This window comes from Drosophila melanogaster, chromosome 2L, assembly GCF_000001215.4.
Source record: "Drosophila melanogaster chromosome 2L".
In the NCBI taxonomy this organism is placed as follows: domain Eukaryota; kingdom Metazoa; phylum Arthropoda; class Insecta; order Diptera; family Drosophilidae; genus Drosophila; species Drosophila melanogaster.
In genome coordinates, this window is record NT_033779.5 from 18,294,423 (window position 1) to 18,314,614 (window position 20,192).

Consider the following 20,192-nt stretch of genomic DNA (forward strand, 5'->3'; position numbering starts at 1 on the left):
TTTCAGCTGTTGCCGCGGAAAACTTTGAGCATCAAGTGAAAAACAAGTGGACAGGCAGCTGTTGTTGACACCGCCCTTTTTTAGACGGGCGAAACTTTGCCTAAAATGGGTGGACACTTGCAGGATCCACTCCTGCGAAGGTAAACTGCACGCGTCTGAAAACAAAAGCAAGCATGTTGCCGCTAGGTGGCGACACCGTGCAGACAATTAAACGCAACAACAGCCACATCTGCCATAGATTTTGCATAACAACAAAGCCAAAAAGAGTGCGGAAAATTTGAGTAGTGTGATAGAGTTAGTTGCCATAAATACATCATGGGAGAAGAAAGGCTTTGATCAACTGCTCAATGGACCCCTTATTAGTCGAAATATGCAGCACCATTCAAGGCACCAATAAAGTTGTTGGAAAAATCATTTCATTAAAGCAAAAGCTTTGCTCTTGTTGTCAAATAATGATTAGGAAAAAACACAAATACGTAGTCTTTATTTAGTAGCTGATCATTTTTCTAACACCAAATTCGGAAATAAAAGCCCCCGAATACATTCGAAATTATTGTGTTCATACCGCGGTTTACCGCACCAGCTTAATAGCGCTGAGCCCCAGAAACAGACCAAGAAATCGGCATTAAAGATAAACGGTTATAGGCCAAAGTTGAAAGATAAGAACTATTGGGACCATTCGTCTAGACCGTGGGCTGTAAATGGCTAGCGCATGTGCTTAATGAAATGGACAAGAAAGAAGTTCAACATCACCGCAGTCAACAGGCGATGACAAAATCTCTATACGCCATTGGGATGGGTCTTCTGGGAAAGTCGGCGACCAACATGGATTGTGCTAATACGAATTTAGAATCGGCAGGGAAGAGCTCCTCAACGAATTATAACAGAAATCGGTTCTACAACGAAAGGTTCGTTCCGATGGCATCCGGAACTATGCCTTCCGTTTCGGGCACTAACCATCATTCTAGGCATCAACAGCTCCTTCTCCAACAAGCTCCCAAGTGCACTGCCGATCTCAACGAGAAATTAGTAAAAATCAATCGGCAAAACGCCAATAAGGAGCTATCCACCATTCAGGCAAAGGATATGCAATCCGTTGATAAAAACGAAGAGGCCCTAAAAGAATTGCAGGAGAGCATTCCGGAAATCAACAAAATCTTCGATGTGCACTGTCGCATCGGCAGTGGAACCTTCAGCACAGTTCTCTTGGGAACCCTGCAGCGGGAAAGGGGTCTCGTGGAAACCCAAAGGAGGAGATTCGCCATCAAACATCATAATCCCACAAATCATCCGGAGAGGATTCTTAGAGAGTTGGAGTGCATGTATCGCATTGGTGGAGTGGAAAATGTAATCGGAATTAATTGCTGCATTAGATATAACGACAACGTGGCCTTTATCATGCCCTATATGACCCACGATCGCTTTCACGACATTTACAGAAGCCTGAATTTCCCAGAGATACGCGACTATCTGAGGAACTTGCTCATTGCGCTGCGACACGTTCACAAGTTCAATGTGATTCATCGGGACGTCAAGCCAAGTAACATTCTTTATAACCGCAGGACCGGAAAGTTTTTACTCTGCGATTTCGGATTGGCTCAAAGGATAGCCGATGATGGTAGTGTAGTGCAGTCGAGTGATCTCAGCTCCCGGGAAGTATTCTCCATTCTGAGGGACCTGGAGAATGGTAGAAGTGTGACGTTGACGGATGGCAATTCAGCCCAAGCCGAGGCTGAGGATTATATGGCCCGTCGAAGGATGCGGGCTCTAGGTGGCGGTGGGAGCGTGGAACGTGCTGTGACTGGACCTCCGAGTATACAGAAACTACGTGAGCAAGCGGGTGGACATTTGACCAAAAAGGATGTGGCCAACCAGAGGGCTGACACCATGAGGCTGCTGAACCGCCTGCGACTCGTGAGCCCAAATGCGGATCCCAACAACTACGTGGTCTCCACGAACACCTCGAAGAAGGAGATGCACGCTTCAAGGGCTGGAACCCCAGGATACAGACCCCCGGAGGTTTTGCTCCGATATCCCAAACAATCCACTGCGGTGGACGTGTGGGCGGCTGGCGTTATAATGCTCTCTTTGCTCTCTGGTCTTCATCCATTTTTCAAGGCCCCCCACGACTGCGGCGCCCTGGCTGAAATAATCAACCTATTTGGCGATATGCCAGTGCGGAAGACTGCCTTTCTGCTGGATAGGCTGATTTTGCTGGCGCAGAAGGTGAACACCTTGGATTTACGGAGGGTGTGCATGCGATTTCGCCATGCGGACTTCTTTCTGGCCCCCGAAATACAACGTAAATATCAAAGGCCCGATGGCACCACCGAAATGTGCCGCAGCTGTGAGCAGCCCACGTTTAATTGCCTGTGCAGCAACAGTGGGCATAATTTGGAAAGGTACGATGGGCTGGATATATTTCCCGCAGTGGCCTACGACTTGTTGTCCCGTCTGCTGGAAGTTAATCCCCAAAAGCGTATCACCGCCGAGGAGGCCCTAAAGCATCCGTTCTTCAGCGATCAGCATCGCATTACGCCGGGAATACCGCTGCACCAGCAGCAGCTTATAATGCACCAGCAGCAGCATATAATGCAGCATCAGCAACACCTCCAGAGATCCAGAGAGACACTTCCTTCGTCGGCGGCGCGAACTCTAAAGGCATTCGTATGCTATCCCATGGAAATTACTTCTACTGCGTCACAGGCAGCGGGTAACATCTGACTCTGATCTCCGATTATCTTTGTGTGTATCCTGCCTTCTTTATAACCAGATTGAGAGGAAGAATGCATTTACCGCGGCCACCTGTGGGCATCTAAAATTGTATTGTGCACAAACCAAAAAAAAAAAAAAAACGAAATTTTTATATGGAAGCTGCGAAATGTTCCCGAAATTAACATTAAAAATAAAATGTATATTTATGTTAATTTATGGTATTTATGTTTATTCAAAATTAATCGAGGCACTTTAGCATTTCCGGTATCTTTCTTCTTTAATTATTTTTATGCGTTTTAACTTTATCATTTTCTATCTAATGTTTGTTTTGCTCAAAAATGAAGAACAACGGGAATCAATGCTGTTAAGGGTAATAGAAATCAATTAAAAATTAAAAAAAATAAATAAAGACATTCTAAAAAATAATTTTTATTTGATATATATAAATGAGGATTTTTTGTCGATAAGCGCCATATAGATCCCATATCTATCATTGAATTCTGAAAGGCCATCTTCTGTAGTCTTTCAATTTTACGAATGTCGTAATCTCTTTCTGCCTTCAAATGATCTAATGGCAATCAGGTTTTCTTTTATTTAATATTTTACCCGACAGCCATTTTCTCGATTGGCTTTTCTAAGGCCTGAACCGAGGAAAAATTGTCCTTTTGTCTTATCAATTTGCATTATTGACGCTTACAACAAACTTTATTTTGTTGTTGCTCACAAAAAGGTTATGGGAATCTTCCCTTTTGGGTGAGTAATTTTTTCGTTTTACCATTTGTTTTTGTCCGTCAGCAGCAAAAAAAAATGCATTGCTCACTGGGAATTATGTTGACAATTTCATTCTTTAGCCCAGAAAAGAAATCAGATTTCTATCTGCTGGTTTGAATGTGTAAAAACGAAAAATTTTGGGGGTTCTGGCAAGTCACCAAGAAACGAACTTTCAGCTGTCGACGTTGCAAAATAGTTTATTAAAAAGTTTTCCCTCCCTTTTTTATTGAACTGAAAAATTGTTGCGTCCAAGAGCATGCAGCAGTTTTTACAACAAAAGCCATATTCAGCGTATTTTATTGCATGCTTTTGTGCTGGCGGCTAAATGTTAGCAGCCGTTTATATAACAGAGATTATTGAAATATGAAAACAACCCATTATATGTATTTAATTTCATAAATTAATACTTTTTCAAATACATTTTCGCTTATGGCGATCATGTTTGGTGGACTCGGAAAAAATTGTATCTCCAAAACCATTGAAATCCGTCGCATGTAATAAAATAGGGTAATATAGCCTGCAGTTTAACATCTTCCGGCCTCTAGTATCCACTGTTCGTCATTCCGTGGACAGGGGGCACAAAAGGCTTTTAGCCGCTTCGTTGGGGATCAACATGGCCAACTCGTTTGGCCAATAACAACTGCGCCACGGCAGTCACACCCACATACTGACACGCACACCGACACACCTATTCCTCACTCAGAATCCAAGTGCACTGAAAAGATTTCAATCGCAACTAAAATTTAATATTAATCAAAAGAAAATATGACTACTGCAAGAGATGATTCGATAACAACTGTGTTAATCCTTTAGAAGGGCTAGATGCCAAAAATGTGCAATTGTGCAGACGCAGATATATAAAGGAATCCTATTTTTTTTCTTTTTTTTTCTGTGCATTATCGCACTCAAAGATACACCTCACACGCCACGCAGACAAACACTGAGCCCCAGCTCCCCGCGGAGCCATAAACATTTCTAGTGCTGCACGGACCGCTCGACCACAAAAGCCGCGTGCGCAACTCACCGGACACAATGCGGCTTATCAACACGGATAAAAGGAGGAAAGGCGGGAAAAGCGGGAAAATGCGGAAAGGCTATGGCAGAACGGCATGAAAATGGCCGAGGATGGCGGAAAACTAAAGAGACGGCTCCCACAGCACCGCCGTTCCAGCCGACTCCTCGCATCCCGTTTAGCGCTTTATGGCACATGATAGATTAGTCTGGCCACAGGTGCAACCAGTGCGGCTTTTTCGGTGGCTCCTGCTGGCTTCACTGCTGCCCGGCCTGGAATCCCCCATCCGGGTCACTCCCGCCCTGCCCGACATCCGATACTACACTCGGTTTCCCAGCGATGGCGAAGCACGTAATTAAGTAATTAGAGGAGGCAGCCCAGAAAAAGCTGCACTGGATGATGTGTTGGATTGAAATTGTTGCAGTCGCTCAAAGTGAATACTTTACGGCCAGAGGCGGTATTTTTATACCCGCTATTCATAAAATAAAGGGTATACTAGATTAGTTAGAAGGGAGAGTTTCCGACCATATGAAGTAAACATATTCCTAATCAGTCGATATAAAAGCTAAAAATTTAAGATTAAGCTTGTATCTAATCTATTGACGAGTTGTGCAGATTTCAGATCGATGCCACACCGAACATATCAAATCACCCAAATTTCGCTGCATCTCGTCTATATACATTTTGAAAGCAAGTATTTTTGACATATATTCCATATATTCCATATTACATATTACCAAAAGATCAGGATCAGGATCGATATCATTATTTTCACAGTATTCTTAGTTTAAAGCTAGATTTTAATATCTAATGGCAACAACTTTTTAAGTAATGGAAAATAGATTTACCAACAGTTCAGCTACAGCTGAAACACGATAGTAAAATAGCACATCAATTCAAAGATATCCAAAAAAGATTAATATTTTTGTGTTCCTCTGCCACTTCATATTCATAGATATTTTTACTATTTACAAGGTAATAGTATATACTTACTTTTACATGACACCCGACATCTACCTATATTTCCTTTAGCTGTAATGTAGGCAACACTTTAAAGGCGAAAAATGGAGAGCAAATACCGCAGGGTGCAATGTCCTGGAACCGCAAGCTCCGGTTGACTGTTGACTTCGTTCGAGGGCCCACTGCTGCCGTGCGCCACCCCCCCCCCTGCGCACCACCCCCTCCGGTGCCCAAACCCCAGCATCACCATTCATCTGTCTCAGTGGCGCATTTCTGCTGTCAGTTGAATGTTTGTTTGTCCGCCTGCCGCGCATTGTTTGTTTTCCGCATGCGTTGCACACGTCCTCCCATAACCGTCTCTTTCCCAATGATGTCACTGCTGCAGCATCACCATCCCCGCAACACCGCTTGAAAAGTGGGCGGGAAGGTGCGGAAAATGGAGCCACATCGATGATGATGATGATGACGATGCTAGAGCCAGAGACACCAGCTGCTGACATCCTACGCTCGTGTCGGGTCACTAAATGAAGAATGATGGACACAAGGCGAGACAAAGATGGCACGACAAGGAGTAAGAGAGACGGCTAGAGGGGAATTCTCTGAATATTTTGTCATCTTCAAATGGGATTTATGCTGCACGGCACTAGCAGCACGATGGTGGCATTGTCATTCACCGCGGTCAGCATTTCTTTGTGGCACTCCTTGAACTTTAAAGTTAATTGGAAATTTTTAGCAATTTCCCTGGCTTTCCACCTATGATTTCCGCTGCTTGTTGTTGCAGGCCAAACGTGAAATTCGCTGTACAAAATATGGATTTATGTCAGCAGCAATAACAACAAGTGCAACAAAAGCCGTGAGTCTCACAACAATGTCATGCCACCCACATAGCTGTCATTTTCCCCGCTATTTTACACAAATAAAAATGCAGATTTAAATGGGTAGAGTGCTTTGAATATCTGTGTGGCAGGAAAAATCGATGTCTTAAAAAATATAACAAGTTAAGCATAGGGATCGCATTTTGCATTCGTATTTACAAAGCTTAACGGCATATTCGCGCTTAAATCTGATACAGAATTTGGTCGAAAAGTGCTCTTCGCATTGGATTCAGTACCCAGGAGCCTCATTTTCGCCAAGTGTAATGCTCTTCATGGTTGTCAGCTGCTAGCTGTTGGCAATGCATCACTGATTATGAAAAGCTTGCTAAAAGCTGGACTCGTGATATATTGCTTTTGTTGTTGCCCCTCGCCGTGTTGCACGTTTGTGTGGCCGCTGCTGCTGCTAACGCTGCTGCTATTTTGCGGTATCATTGCCGCTGATGCGACTGCCAGATGTTAACGGCATTCTATTGCCATCATCGCACGTAAGCGACACGACACAATAATGAAGTTTTATGCTTTGCCACCTGCAATACATATACCACATATACCAATCCACCATCCATCCAATGGCTCGGTGGGCGGCAGAAGGTGGCACAAAGAGGCGTGGCATAAAGAGACAATCCAGCAACAGCACCTGCAATCAACTGAAAACGCCGGCGATTTCTCCTGACTTTTATATGTGCGCGATAAGCACGAGCATGTGAAGGAGCTGAGCTGTCTGGGAGTTCGTTAAGGGAACCGTCATCAATAATACCTGCAACCGGTCAGAGAGATAGTGTAGCCAAAGAAGAAGCTGGATCAAAGACGGGTATGTATTTGCAGATAATGAAAAATAATAACCTGTGGGCGTAGCTTAAAGTCCGTAGAATGTAACTATGACAGATTCAAGAGTCGTTCCGATTAATTGCTGCACTAAATGAAAATGTGGGAAATTTACGAGAGGAAGAAGAATTAAGAAAGCAATAGGTTTAAATATGATATTATTTTACTAGTGTTAACTTTTTCCTATTAATAAAAATACAGTAACAAAAAACACATACCAAATATTAAAAAAATAATGTAAATGCATAACGTATTAAGGTCACTTGCGAGTTAATTTCCCAGGCATTATTAACTATTAACCCATATAACCTCCTCCGAGCTCGTTTATAAATTAAACAATGGTGCTCAGCCACACCCAATTCAATCCTCTGGACGGCTCACCTGAAAAGGTGTGAGCTGACATGACGTCAGGTGGCATTAATGGCAGCAGAAATAACAGCAAGCCGCGCTAAGCCAGAAACTTCAGGTGACAAGTGACAAGATTAATTAACTGCCTCCGACAAACAGAAAAAAGGACGCAGCGAAACGAGGACGACAGGACAATGAAACATAACTGAACATGGCCATGAAACAGTTGTGAAATCACAAAACTGTCCAAGAACTCACAGGACCCCACACACACACACTCACTCGCTCTGTGCCACGTTGCCACGTCACACGCCCCGGGTTGTGGCTCGCTGAGGGCCACAAACAACACACCACATACAACAGGATACGGATACGGATCCGAATACGGATCCGGAGTCAGAGAATCCCTGTGCCTAAATGACAATGGCAAAAGTTGCCGGTGCCAGGTTTCGTTATCCTAATTTTAATTAGCTGCAACAGGAGACCACAACAAGTTGGTGAGGGAGCTGCGCACGCGGATTCTTATAGTTGATACTTATTAATATGGAAAAAAGCCAAAGTTTTTGATTGGTCTAGGTGTTTTGTATGGGAGTTCGATATAATTCAGCTTGAATGATCGTTATTTAAATACTAGTTGATAAAATTCAGTACTCAGTTGGATTATATTTAAATCATTGTTAATCATACAATATAAAACACCGTACTTAAAGTTAATGATTACTTTTGATTAAACATAAAATAGTTTTTTCTAAGAGAAAATTATTAGTTTGCTTTCGCATTTCATTTCATCTTGAATATTTTCACAATCAACCGTATCTATTTACGGTATATATTAACACTCTTATAATAAATATTGTAACTCCTGCATGCTTCGTAATTAAAAACAATCTCCTTCTCTTTAGACCCACAAGTCCACCGAAATCGCGCCAAAAAACACCAAATCGAGGGTATCTGGGTCGAATGTGTCCCCGCATTTCTTGCCACATGAGTTCGCCATGGGGTAAGTGCCGCTTGCTGCAGGTGCGTGTAGCATTTATGAACTCGTTACACGTAATTAGGGTCAGTGTGTCTCTCCTGTTACGCGTTACCTCTATCGCTCTATCCATCCCTCTCTTTACGTGCTGCTATCTCCCTCTCAGGATCTCCTGCGTTTGTGTTCGTGCGCGGAGTGACAATTAATTACTGAACTGAAGTTGGGATGAACGGGCAGTTGGGCCTATTGAAATATAAAACCTGGTTTTTTGGGCGCCGCCACAGTCATAAAGCTTCTTTATGTGTTGACTTTAATTATGAGTGCATGCACCTGGAGAAATTGAATTTATAATTTCATTTAAAAATATTAGTTCTTGATAAATTCTGGTATCATTGTTGGAAATTGGTATTTCAAATCTTTAGTTTCGATTAGAATCGATTAAAATTATAAACCATATATGCATATTTATGTAAGTAGTACAAAACCATAAAACACAAATTTTTATAAGGAAGTAAATTAGGTAAGTTCAGATGCCACGCCCCGCCAACGAGCAAACTATTTATTATGGGAATTTCATGCATGTTGAGTGGGTGTGTCGCGGTCCTCTTGGCCACCTTAATTGGCAGTGGCCGTTCGGTTTTAATTAGTTTTCGCAACGCTTGAAGCCTGCTCCTGTTCGGTGTTACTGTTCCCTGTTCAAAGTTCCTGTTCCCGTTCCATGCGTGAATTATTATGCCCAGCGTAATATATTTTATAAACAGCGGGAAATTATGCAACAGCGAATATTTAAGCCACACAGTAGCCGTCGATCCCGCCGAACTTAATTGAGTTGCATGTGGCGCTCTCAACTCCCTATTTTCGCTGCCCCTCCTGCAATTTTCCCATATGGTTTTCATTTTCGGACCGCGGATTTCGGCCCGTGCGATTCAGTTGACCAACAGCAAGTTAAGCTGTTAATAAAGCGAAACAACGCACCACCGCTTCGAACCGGGCTCATTTGTCAATTGTGCCGGCCTGGATTTTGGCACTAATTACATGGCCAGCAATGGTTTATTGTTTGGGAAAAATTTGCATTGCCTGGGAACCGAAAAGGAATGCAAATGTTACGGGAAAATGTTGATCAATTAGTTCAAACGCGGAGAGAATAGAAATAGATCCGTTGTTTATGTTGTTTGAGGTTGCGATTTATTTAAAAATGATTAAATTTATTTCGGTGGCATATAGAAATTCGAAATAGATGTCGAAGTGTTAGGAGTATTTCTCATAAATATTTTAAAATTGTGGCTTAAATATATTTGAAATTTAACAACTTTGTAGAACTGAAAAGTAAGATATTTGAATAATTCAATAGAACTCATATCCCAGTTTAAGGAGTGACCTAAGGTGTGAGTTAGTCGGAAGTAGAGCCAACTTATGATGTCAAAGGTGAGAGGAACACTTGACTTCAGAAGTCTTTGTTTGAACTGAAAATCAGGAAAATTTACACCAAGCCATCGAAGCGTTAAGCCCACAACAATCAATTATGTGGAAAAGAAATTATCAAGCAAACTAAGGAAAAGTGTTATCCCAGAAATTTTGGGCAGAACAACCTGAAATACTGAAAGAAGCAACTCATGAAATTTAATGAAATTATTTCAAGCTGCAGCCCAACTATATGGAATTGGAATAAACTTTCTATGAAAGGCCCGGCTCACTTGGCTGTGCATTCAATTATAAATATTTCCGATGTCCAAATGATGTGGGAAAGCATACACATATGTATGTATTTGATATATTTTACAAACAAATCAAAGACGAAAGGCAAGCGTTTTCCATACAAGTCTTGGACTATTTTAATATGGAAATTGATATGGGGGAACACTTTGCGTTCTGCTTTTCATTTTCTTTACTTTGCTTTGCTGCCGAGCTTATTTATGCATGAAGATGACTTTACATTCCATGGCAACGGCAACACTTTTACGGTTGTCCGTTTGCTCATCTGTTTGGTTACGGACTGTTGGACATTGAAATCCAGGGAGATATAGTGGGAAGGGGACGGTTACGGTTACGCTAGGTAGGGGAGGGGCGGGGGGCGTCCTGAACGAGTTGTGTCTGTGAAAAAAATATTTATTTGACTACCTTGAGAGAAGACAGTCCGGCCCAGCGCCGACCCTGAAATCCCTCTGCAATTTATAATGCTGCAGCAGCACTGGGAAAAAGCCAATTGCAATATAAGAAAATATGAAAAAAAAACAATAAATAAAATAAAATATATCTATATACATATGTAAATTATTTTACTATTAGAATATAGAAGACTCTTTTGATAAATAAACCTCTTTTTAATGTAATTTGATTCTGCAAATATGATTTTATTTTATATGTCGTTAGTTTTCTTCTTGATAAGCAAGTTTGGGCTTTATATATTTTTTGTTATCAATTGCTATTTCAGATTTCCCAGTGTTTTTTCGAGTGTTTTCCCAAGCGTCTTTCTTCTCGAGTATCTGTATCTTTCGGAGCGTTGTCTTGACCTTTTTGTGGTCAAAGTGCATACAAGCATGAATCGAGAGAGGTCTACCTGGAAATGTTTTCCTTCTTGGCTCAACCCTAGCTGTCTCGCTGTCTGTTTACCCTGCTCTCGCATAACAGGTTTCCCGGTTTTCATTTGGGTTTCCATGCCGTCCCCACACTTTTCCAACTCCTCATTTGATAGATGGTCGGGTTGTCTTGAGCCCCGCTCACCGTCATAAATATTGATTAATAATATAGTTTTACATTCGCTGGAATGCACTTTAGGGGCAGCTGTCGGTGGATTTTTCCGGGATCATCATCAAAACAACTTCATTGTGCAATTGACTCACTCGGCGGACAATGAAACATCCTGGACTAAGTAGCTCTTGTATAGTCAAATTTTCCGGGGTTGTTCCATTCAGTTACAGGTGTCGTTTCCCTCACACGGTTTCCTAAGGGTTTTCCTTTCTGGCCTACATCTTAATCGAGGGTGATGTGTATTTATTACCCGATTCGGTTGCAAGCCAAATAATTGGCCGTGTCTTTAAGTCTCGTATTGTGGTTTGGCTTCTTAGGGAGTTTTCCGGCTTCGGTTCTTATGCATTCTGAAATGTATCTGACTTTGTGGACTAGGTGACTTTTAAGAAGTAGTTCTGAGGTCTTTAGTAGGAGTTTTTATAAGGTTGCCTATCTTTTGGGGGAATTTATTATTATACAATCGTGAATTGGACGTAAAATATTACTTAATTACAAGTTTTTCTGAAAAGATCGTTTCAATTTAAAAGTTATTCTTTCAAACTCATTTAAATAATATTTGTTTTAAACTGTTTTATAACAATTGTGTGTTCTTAAAAGTTCCGAAACTTGTTGGTCTTTAAAGGGCTCAAGCTAAAACTATCTAACAACTAAAGCTCTGAGAGAAGCCCTGTGACCTCTTAAGCGGCTGAATCATTGCTGGCCATTACCCAGCCCACAATTGGAACTTAACCCCTCGCCTTAGCCGCCTTAACACTCCAATTTAGCTGTCTTCGTGCCCTTCGGAATGGGTGGCGCTAAACAATTAGAGAACTTTTGCAGCCATGCATTAACACAAGGACAACAATTTAAATGAGCTGACTTTCGGATGGGAAAAAGTGTCCGGGGGAAATCACAAGCTGATGCTACTGCCAGGCTAAAGTAACAATAAATTAATTAAAACTTTTTAGCCAATTCAATTTGTGTTGTGTTGTCGCCTGTCGCCTGTCTGTCGACTCCTCGCTTTTCCTCCAGCCTCTATTGGGTTTTTATCTATTTTCCCTTTTTTCCTGTTGCTGTGTCCCTTTGAATTATAAATGCACATAAATTGTTGCGTACTGGCCAGGATTTCTGGTCCTCCTATTCCCATTTTATTGCCCCATTTTATAAGTCCTCTCGTTCTCCACTGGCCAACACATGAATTTCAAAGTGATCTCGCCACTTAACAGATTTGAATAGCAATCAAAGTTTGTTTATGTGCAAGTTAGTTTCAGACGGAATTAAATTTAATATGTGAATAGCTGGTACTGTACCCACATTGGACGCAAAGGGAATTTGATTTTGTCTTATATAAGTTATTATATAGTCTAATTCAAATTGGGAACGCGGCAGACTTGCATCACCCAAGTTGTATACATTTGAAAGGCATTTTATGAATAACTTAAATTTTCTGTTCCAAACCCCTTTTGAAAACATTATTACCTTGCCACCTGAAAAGTCTGGACCACGTCTCACAAAGTAGAGGTTCAATTGCACAAAACTCAAATAAAACCCACAAAAAGGGTCTGCGGCAAAAACTGTTTGTTGTGCTGTGACATTTTTATTGAATTTTAATTTATACCCCTTCGAGTGTCGGACGTTCAACAAAAACACACAAAACACATCAAGTATTTATTGTCTCAGCGAGAGAGACAAATCAAAGAAAGTCAATAACCTGGCCAGATTTTCCCTATGATGCTGCGGCAACAAAAACCAATTCCAGCTCTCGAAGCGTGACATCAAATGACATCGAAAAGAATTTCCATTGGACACGGGACACCCAGACTCTCGGGGAGAACCGATTCAACCTCTACCTGAGTGAATCTGGATAGATTATTGACATTCTGTCTCCCGTGGTGCAATAGTTACCCCAGAGTTCATTCGCCTAGAAATCTGAGATTGGAATAGATAGGAAAACTTATTGATACTCAGGTCCGGCACTTTTGGAGGGCTAGGATAGGAAATTATATTTTATTTTATTTTATTTGCCGAATATTTATGTAAATTTCACTAATCAGAAATTCTAAGCAGAGCGTAGAAAAATTCAATTTTCACACTCTGCTCGGTCGACTAGGCAAACATGTGGCTTTGGCTAATAACCTAAGCAGCAAGTAAACAAGTGGCAAAAGTCGTTTGTCCTTCCCCTTATTGCTAAATCTCCTCCCATCCCTCATATCACACAACCGACTAACCAAAACCCCAAGTATGTCCAATGCACTTTATCCAGATCCTGTTGCTGACAAGAGAAGAGTCAGCTTACATGGCGAAAAAAAAATGTAAATATCAAAATAATAGAGATATCCTATTAAAAAAAGATGCAAGCATATAAACTTTAAAGGGAATTTTACATAGATCTCTGTTATAGAACATGAGAACATTTCACTCTGATTTCAATTAATTGATTATGCATATGTTCGCATTGGAATCACAGTTCTCAAATTTATTTAGCAGTGCATTGGGAGACAGGAGCAAAACTCATACGAAAAACTAATAAAGACAAGTGGCAAGTCAGCACCAGCAACAGGACACATAGCTCCCCAGACATCAGCTTCTCGTTCCATGGGTTTCCCGCAGATTTCCCCCATTTTCTCCAGCTTTCCGCAGCCCTTGTGTGCTCGAAGCCTTTGAGCAAACAGAAAAACTCTCGCCCATGTATCTGGGCTTCCCCCATTAGTGCCAAGCGCTAATCGCCATTGTCCACCCTTGTCAAAAAAGAACCAGGACTTCCAGCTTTCCTTCCTTTCATGCACTCCCCTTGCCAACCACATTGCCACATTGGCTGTCACAAAGATCGCAACGGAAAAACCAGCGTGTGTGGAAAATTTATCTCAGTGTGTGGCGAGCTAAAAGCGCAAATAAATAATCAGCAACAGTTGCCAGATAGATCGGAACTTTTTACCCCAATGATGTGCTATTTTTTGGGGGGCGTTACTTACCAACGTGACTTGTCCGGGCGGTTTGTCACCATCTAATCCGTGTTGCCCCAAGACATTAGCCACCATCCCAGCAACGCGGCACAATAAATTGCCTAAGATTATTGTCAGCAAGATTGCAGGAGCAACCCTCGCATTTGTCACACTTCTTATGTGGGTGTAATCTCTGCGTTGCATGCGCTAACCGAACCTAAACTATATATTGAAACAGATGTAAATCGTCGATAGGCGGGCAATGAAACCACTTAAGGAAATCCAATGGCCCATGAGTGGCCAGCGAATGCGTATGGATATTGTATGGCTTTGCTAATTGTTTCCAGGGCGTTGGAAACCCCATAATTGAATAAGTCTCGAATGCCAAACAAACCAAATTTCTATTGATTTTTCGTGAGAAATCAAGGAATGCTTGAATTTCAGTATGAAGTATTGGTGGCTGAAGTATTCGGATAAGCACACAAGATATTATTTTCGTGATAGGGAATGTTGTAAATATGATTTGTGGCCGTTGCGATCTCCGTATTAAAACTTTACCCAATGCAGTCACATATAATGTTTACATCCCACATTTCAAGAATCTCAATGCAACTTATTCATAATATTTATCTTTATTCTAAGATTACCACGCCAATAAATCTGATAAACACTGAGATTAAATTTAATTTTCAGAATTTAATTTTGACCAGCCCCAACAAGCCGGAAGCCAACATGCGTATACCATAATGGCTACAAAAAATATTATTTTCATTTTTTCTTAAGATTTAGCTGTCTTTAAAACTCACCAATAAAGTAAAGGAAATTAGCAGGGCTCATATTGCTTCAAGATGTACAGAAACTGTACATTAAACGTTTGCGGCTTTAAACCTATTTAAACGTATTTTTTATCAATACATTATAACTACAAAATTTTAATTTCCACACTGAATTTGCTACCGTTTCTAAATTTCAGCGTTATTATGAAGCGATGCGAAACCTTTAAAAAATTTTAAAGCTAAAAAAATTCTTTTACTGGAAAATCGTAGTGGGATTGTGTTATTAATTTTGGTCACTGATACTAGATCTTTTTAACGAAAGTGTATATTTTGGGTGAAGCATTAGAAATGATAAAATCTAACAAAAGAAAATAGACCAAGAAGTGACGAACACCTGCCCCAACCGAAAGCCAAATAAATGTGCCATTGGCAATTTTCCACCAACTTTGTGATGAGAATTGATTAAGTTATCACTGCATATGATCAACACTATTGAAACAATGTAATTTGTTAACTTCTTAAACCTTACAGCTATTAAGCATAGAGTGTTGCTTTTTATACCCGTTCATTGTAGACTAAAAGGGTATACTACATTCGTTGAACAGAATTTACAGCGTTCCTTCTTGTTTTCGACTTTATTCATTATTCAAACATAAAATGCAATAAAGGCATATGCCAAACCTTTTGCTGCACTTCCACTCAATCTTTCCAAATGTTCGAACCGCAAAAAAAAACTTCAGCTTATGCAGGCGAAAAGTTTACGCCCTTAATACATATCATATTGTCCAGGAATAACTTTTTACTGCTCCTTCTCTTACAAACTTCGGCAACTTTCGTTTAACATAAAATTGCGGGCCAAAAGCAAACACAGTTGGCTAATGTATTGCCTCCGGGTCGCAAAGCCCGCCAGCTGACCATTGGATATTGGCCAGACCCCAAATTTTACCACACTCTCGGCCCCAAGTAGTTGCAACTTTTAATTGCGCTCACGGATTTACTGGCAGCATTCTGGACAAGACCAAGACAATGGACAAAGCTGAAGCCCCCGGCTCAACTTCAACCCTAACTTCGACTGCGCGTAGACAAAACTACTAAATGTCAAAAGTGTCAAAATTTTCTTAGAATTATGTCTAGCGAACATCAAAAGTTGCCCGGGAAAAGTGCGCCATGTTGCTGTTAGCCAGCAAAAGTTGCGGTTGCTCATGCACTGCAAGAAATATAATGGAAAAAAAGTTAAATTATTTACATAAGTACACACATATTTATAGAATAAAATAATAAAAAAAAACATTTATTTCAGCTTGGCTAATTAACCTGTTTATTGAATCTAAAAATCTTCTGATCATTATTTGCTGTTTGGATTTCCGCGCAGTGTACGTTCTGCTGCTATTTTGGCGTTGCTGCCGTTGAGTTGTGGGGCTCACAAGCCACATGTTCCTGCTCGTAACATTTTCGACACATTAACAGACTCTGGCAGGAGAACAGGGTCGCAATCGAGCCAGGGCCAAAAGCAGAACACCATGCCATATAGCACATATAGCATACGAGCATAGCGCAAACAGCGCATATGGCAGGTAGCGTAGCGTCTTCTTGGATTTTGGCCTGCACGAAAACAAGGAACCCAACCGCTCCAAAGCGGGAGTTTCGGTGGGTTCTTGTGTGTGGCGACGAGACGCTTGTGCTAGTTGGCCATGCGATATGTGAAATCGAGAACAGTAATGACGTTGTCAACTGGCAACACTGCGGGCGGTTTGGCCAAGACTGCAACAGCAGCGCGGCATCAGCAACACATCACATCGCATCACGTACGCAGACCAGAACCAAAAACAAAAGTCGGTACCCAAAGCGCATGGAGAATGGTAAATGGTAGACGGTAGATGGTAGATGGCAATGGCAACATTACAACTTGCCCGGTTTCGGATGACTCTCTGCAACTGGCGGCTTTTTCAATTATCCCCAGCGTATCAAGCAAGAAGCCAACTTTAAAGCCGGCCTATGACGAAATGAAATTTGGTAAGCAACAGGCGCAGCGGCAACATTGTGGCTAAAACGGCTTCATCGAAGTATTGTATATACTGCTTGTATTGGGGCTTTTCAATGTATGTAATATCATACAAATCAATTAATAAATATGCAATATGTATATGTACATACATATCTTGGTCGCCTTATATATTTATTTTTATAAATATTTTTTTGTTTTATAAATAATTAAATAATAGCTAAGGGCTTATGGTTAAACTTATTTAGTTTAAAAAAAATTGTTAGAAAAGTTTAGGAATCGTACAATTCTCTCCAACAAAATAATAACCTCCGAAGTGCTCAATATCTCAGAAACATATTTTATTTGAGCACCATTTACCAGCAGCCAGCAACATGCCAGCAGCAACATGTGCGTGCCCACCGGCAACATTGAGTGAGAGTGGGTGGCGTTGGCCTTTTCTTTTCTTAATTTTTGTAACATTTTGTAAATGCGGCAATAAAACCGGGCAACATCGAAAACGATACACCTACGGTGTGGATGCATAGCAATTACATGAAGAAATGGAAAGGGGGAGCACTGTGCTGCGGACCTGGTTTGTTTAGTTTAGGCCAGGCCAAAAATAAAAAAGTAGAGACAAAACGAAGTCGAACTGAGGCGCACTGAAAGCGAAGCTTTAAGAATCAGCGGGAGATGCGAGGGAAAGATGACTCGAAGTCGGAGTTAGAGTAGAGAACTGGGTGCGACTTGCAACAGTAGACGCCTGTGGTATACTATATGGTGCATGGTAGTGGGGGAAACCTGTTCCACGCATATAGAAGAGGGTCCCTCGGGGGGAGCGCACGACTTTTTAGTGACGACACAAACGGGTTTGGGTTTTTGGAGGGGCAGATATGGGGGCTCTAAAGTAAACTTCACACTGCCTTCGCCTTCTTATTGTTATGTTTTATAATATTTTAGAGACAAAAGACAGAAACGCAGACTTTTGGAGTTTTGGTTAAGGAGTTGCAGTGGCTGCACTGAGGGAAATCACGCGATTTTAACTTAACTTCACTTCAATTGAAATCATAAATATTGATCTCTTTTTGTTTATAGAACGAATGAAAAATCATCTTTTAACAAACCAAAACCTTTGCTTTCTCTATGAGATCTGTTAAAAATAAGATAAGATCTTGAATGATGATGGGTACGTTTTTCGGAGTCCTTTTGGAAACTGCTGAAGAACACTTTCATTGATTTCCAGAAAATGCCCTGATTACGTAACGATTTTATCGCAGTGCAAAGTCGTTGAAGTCCGAGTCTCTGAGGCGACACTTTAGTTATTTTCCACTTCTTGCTGCACTCCACTTCACTTTTCAAAGGCCGCATTAAAATGCATGATAAAAACGAGCCCATGAGCCACATGAGTTGGATGAAAATGATGACGCCCAAGGAGGCGGTGATGACGACGATGGACATGATGAAGAAGGTGGGAAGATGGAGGAGTACGATGATAATTCTCGTACTGATGAGGCCGAAGCCTCCCCGAGGCAAATGCTGCAACTGGTTGGATGCAACCATGTCAGGATTGTTGTGGGTGCAGCATATATAAAACATTTTACATGTGATATGTGCCCAGCTTCCCCCGCCCCCGTTTTACTTTGGCGTCGTAGTGGGTGTGGGCGTGTTCCCTGGGCAATTGTTGAGCTTGAGCCTGAATCCGAGGCTCAGTCCGGAGCCGGAGTCTGGCGTTGGCGGGTTAATGTCAGTGTCGGGTTTTGGGTTCAGGTTCCTGGCTCCTATCTGCCAGCCATCTCCTGCAGTTTGGCTCGCTCGAAAGGTTAAGTAGTTGGGACAGACGACGGCGTCAACTCTTCCCCACTCCTATTATTCAACCCTTTACTTGTACACGGCTATAAAAATCTATATATGTGTATACATAGAGTGTATACATGTGGAGAAAACGCAACAAACTTTTCAAATATGCATATAGTATTTTTATTATATTTTATTTATTTATACCATACCTTTATACAATCGTTTAAAAAATGTTGGCTTTGATTATAAACTAACATTTTTATAGACTATGAAAAATATATAAAGTGAAATTAACTAAATATTAGATAATTTATTAATTGTAGAAATCTATCAATATGTATTGAAATATTTTAAATTCCCATATTTGAATAGAATGCAATATTATTGAATGTATATAACTACATATTTTATATAATACTTAGATTAATATTATTTTGATTACTTCTGAATACTATTAAGCTTTTAGTGTATTTCTGCTTAGCCTTGAACATAGCCAGAAGTTAGCTCAAGACCTGGCTGTTGCTTTTATGTTTTATGTATAATTATTAGATTGCATTTTAGTGCTGGATGCTTGAGCGCGTAGTAGCCGAAGGGTTTGACCTTTTTTTTTTTGAGCGAGCAAATAAATAAGCAGTCTCCATCCCTCAGCCTCTCTTCCTCTAAATAGCAGCTCATGGAATCTGTATCTTTGTATCCGTATCTTTGTATATGCATCTGTATCTAATCTAGCGTGGCGACCAGAAAAGAGAGACAAAGCTCGACAACGTTGCACGTAGTTGCTGAAAAGGAGAGTAATCTTGCTGGCAAACAGTGAATAAATAAAAGACCAAGTCACAATTTGGTTTCAGCTGTCCACCCGTCTCTTTCTGGCCCGCAGTGCATGTCTTTCTGCTTTTAAAGTTTGACCGTTTGCTGGTTTTTGGTTAAAAAGAAAATGTGGTCTGGAAAAAAAACGTAAGGCAAATGGTAGCAGCCAGGGCAAACAAACAAACAAAAGATACGGATACAAAGATACAGCTAACACAGATATAACACATACATGCACGTACTTATACAGATGACGGGGCAAAAGCGCGCGTAAAGAGCATTCGAAAAAGCCAGGGAAATAACAATAACAACAAATCCAAACCAACAACAGGTACAACAAAAGGTACAGTCACAAATGACGTCGACGCTTAACGCTGGCAGCGCAGCGGATGCGGGCAGAAGTGGTTAACATTCATTTAACAGACAGTTCAATTTAGCAGACTTTATTGGGGCACTACTCTAATTTAACTATAGTTCACTATTGATAGTTAATAAACATTTAAAAGTATTCTGGTAGGGAACAAATGTATCTACAGCTACGTGTTATTCTATATATATATATGTTTAGTCATAAAATTAAAAAGCACAAATCTGTTATCTGAAACAAATGGTAGTGAAACACATTGGTAACATGTTGCCAGAGATCACTACTTCGGGTACAAGGTTTCTATGCATTTGTCAGC

General features: G+C 40.9%; 2 protein-coding genes and 5 long non-coding RNA genes across 8 annotated transcripts; 4 read left to right on the forward strand and 3 right to left on the reverse strand.

Moving 5' to 3' along the window:
* The first annotated feature begins 417 nt into the window (after window positions 1-417).
* CG5790 (uncharacterized protein) lies at window positions 418-2,925 on the forward strand. Of its 2 annotated transcripts, none has more exons than NM_001299108.1 (1): window positions 418-2,925. In NM_001299108.1, the coding sequence occupies exon 1, from the start codon at window positions 727-729 to the stop codon at window positions 2,722-2,724; it is 1,998 nt and encodes a 665-aa protein (NP_001286037.1). In that variant the 5' UTR covers window positions 418-726; the 3' UTR covers window positions 2,725-2,925. The 2 variants fall into 2 exon arrangements, with proteins under 2 accessions (NP_001286037.1, NP_609876.2); NM_136032.4 differs by having other exon boundaries at window positions 418-2,839.
* A 10,740-nt stretch (window positions 2,926-13,665) lies between these two features.
* On the reverse strand, window positions 13,666-14,262 carry lncRNA:CR43353 (long non-coding RNA:CR43353). The gene is made up of 2 exons (NR_124359.1): window positions 14,179-14,262; window positions 13,666-14,085 (listed from the first exon to the last, which is right to left on the reverse strand). It is a non-coding gene; the product is annotated as a long non-coding RNA:CR43353 (long non-coding RNA).
* A 502-nt stretch (window positions 14,263-14,764) lies between these two features.
* CG43354 (uncharacterized protein) lies at window positions 14,765-15,024 on the reverse strand. Its single transcript, NM_001259149.2, has 2 exons — window positions 14,955-15,024; window positions 14,765-14,898 (listed from the first exon to the last, which is right to left on the reverse strand). The coding sequence occupies exons 1-2, from the start codon at window positions 14,983-14,985 to the stop codon at window positions 14,831-14,833; spliced, it is 99 nt and encodes a 32-aa protein (NP_001246078.1). The 5' UTR covers window positions 14,986-15,024; the 3' UTR covers window positions 14,765-14,830.
* A 167-nt stretch (window positions 15,025-15,191) lies between these two features.
* Window positions 15,192-15,539, forward strand: lncRNA:CR44694 (long non-coding RNA:CR44694). Its single transcript, NR_124360.2, has one exon. It is a non-coding gene; the product is annotated as a long non-coding RNA:CR44694 (long non-coding RNA).
* A 162-nt stretch (window positions 15,540-15,701) lies between these two features.
* On the forward strand, window positions 15,702-16,184 carry lncRNA:CR44695 (long non-coding RNA:CR44695). The gene has a single exon (NR_124361.2). It is a non-coding gene; the product is annotated as a long non-coding RNA:CR44695 (long non-coding RNA).
* Window positions 16,185-16,456: 272 nt separating this feature from the next.
* lncRNA:CR45721 (long non-coding RNA:CR45721) lies at window positions 16,457-17,029 on the forward strand. The gene has a single exon (NR_124362.2). It is a non-coding gene; the product is annotated as a long non-coding RNA:CR45721 (long non-coding RNA).
* A 2,069-nt stretch (window positions 17,030-19,098) lies between these two features.
* On the reverse strand, window positions 19,099-19,629 carry lncRNA:CR44489 (long non-coding RNA:CR44489). The gene has a single exon (NR_124363.1). It is a non-coding gene; the product is annotated as a long non-coding RNA:CR44489 (long non-coding RNA).
* Between the last annotated feature and the right edge of the window lie 563 nt (window positions 19,630-20,192).

What these genes read in the sequence shown, in the direction of transcription:
- CG5790 (NM_001299108.1), top strand. Translation starts at nt 727, where the DNA reads ATGGACAAGAAAGAAGTTCAACATCACCGCAGTCAACAGGCGATGACA.
- CG43354 (NM_001259149.2), bottom strand. Translation starts at nt 14,985, where the DNA reads ATGAGCCCTGCTAATTTCCTTTACTTTATTG. An exon ending in TAATTTCCTTTACTTTATTG is followed by an intron (nt 14,899 to 14,954) that starts GTGAGTTTTAAA and finishes TATTTTTTGTAG; the next exon opens with CCATTATGGTATACGCATGT.